This window comes from Nanorana parkeri, unplaced genomic scaffold (genome assembly GCF_000935625.1).
Source record: "Nanorana parkeri isolate BGI_ZX_2015 unplaced genomic scaffold, ASM93562v1 scaffold3602, whole genome shotgun sequence".
Lineage (NCBI taxonomy): Eukaryota > Metazoa > Chordata > Amphibia > Anura > Dicroglossidae > Nanorana > Nanorana parkeri.
Window position 1 is genome coordinate 20,212 of NW_017309870.1, and position 1,629 is coordinate 21,840.

General features: G+C 58.6%; 1 protein-coding gene across 1 annotated transcript in view; it reads left to right on the forward strand.

Moving 5' to 3' along the window:
* The window catches only part of ZNF148 (zinc finger protein 148), a 14,798-nt gene that overhangs the window by 9,908 nt on the left and 3,261 nt on the right, over positions 1–1,629 (forward strand). The window contains exon 7 of the mRNA XM_018575170.1: positions 185–1,626. Within this exon, the coding sequence (XP_018430672.1) occupies positions 185–1,626 (1,442 nt within the window). The remainder of the gene's footprint in view (positions 1–184; positions 1,627–1,629) is intronic.

Below are 1,629 nucleotides of genomic sequence, written 5' to 3' on the forward strand. Positions count from 1 at the left end.
ACACAGCAGCACCATCAGGACTCCTGCTGACACAAACATCATATTTCAGTCATTTCTATAACTGCGTTGACTTGCACCCCTCTCCCTCACACACTTCTTCTAGTCATTTAGACACAATTTGCTATTCACGAGGAGCCGATACCATAACAGAATCTCTTTTTCTTGTGTTTTTTTTCTACAACAGTATTTCTCGAGGACAGATCGAGTCCTGAAGCACAAGCGCATGTGCCACGAGAACCGAGAGCGGAAGGTGGGCAAAAGTGGCTGCAAGTCCGGCCTGTTATCCCCGGACGGCGATGTTTTCTCCGCCCTGGCCAAAGAAGGAGCGCTACCGAAGAAGAAACCGAGGACAGACAAGGTGAAGCTGCTGGGGCTGAGCGAGAAGGATGGCGCCCCGGAAAAGGCGGAGCAGCAGAAGGCGGCGGCGGCGACGTTCCTGCCCCTGTACCCCAACAGCAGTACCAAAGTGAAAGATGAGTACATGGTGACGGAATACTCGGTAGAGATGCCTCATCCCTCCATCAGCGACCTGCACCTCCAGGAAGACGTGTCTGCGGCTATCAGCCCCCCGAAGCTGCTGATCAAGAAAGTGAGCAGCAAGAAGAGCGTGAAAAGTGCGTTGGAGCAGAGCCAGGCGCTGGAGCAAAGCCACGCGCTGGAGCAGAGCCAGGCCATGGCCGCACTCGCCGCTTTTGACGACGGCAAAGTCTCCAAGTATACGTTCGAGCTGGTGGACAAACAGGCAATGCTCGACTCCGGAAGCAATTCAGACATGGACCACGGCGACCCGACGCAGGAGGGCAACGCCAAACCGGCCAACAGCTACGACGAAGCAATGCAGTTCTCCAAGAAGAAGCGCTACCTGCTGGCCGCTTCCGGCAACAGCAGCAGCAGCCGCGAATACGCCCTGAACGTGGGCACCATGGCCTCCCAGCCGTCGGCCACACAGGCGGCCGTGGCCAGCGTCATGGACGAGAGTAGCGCGGCCGCCCTCTTGGATCCCCAGGCACTGAGCGTAGACATTAAGGCAAACCACGACAAGAGCGTGATTCCGGACGAAGTGCTCCAGACGCTGCTGGACCATTATTCGCACAAAGCCAACGGGCAGCACGAGATCTCCTTCAGCGTGGGAGACGCAGAAGTCACTTCCAGCATCTCCATCAACTCCTCCGAGGTGGGGGAGAGCAGCCAGCCGGAGAACCTCGCGGCCGCCGCGCAGGTCTCGCAGTCCGACAAGGCCAGCATGCTGCAGGAGTATTCCAAGTTCTTGCAGCAGGCTCTGGAACGGACCAGCCAAAACGACGCCTATCTGAACAATACGAGCCTCAACTTCGTGGCAGACGGCCAGGCTCTGTCCAGCGCGGCCGCCTTCCCTGCGCTGGACAAGCACGTCTACACCACGCTGCCCATCACCACGTACCGGGCAAGCATGGCCGCCCCGCTGAGGGCGTCGCCTGACAAATCTCACTTTGGACTTATAGTGACCGATGCCCAGAACTCCTTCAGCTTTGCAGCGGGCGATGGCGGTCACGGCTCCCCCGCACCTTCGTCGTCGGCGCAGGACTTCATCGATCAAGTGACGGCTCAGAAGAAGCCGGAGACTCAGGCGGTCCACCAGGCCTACCAGCT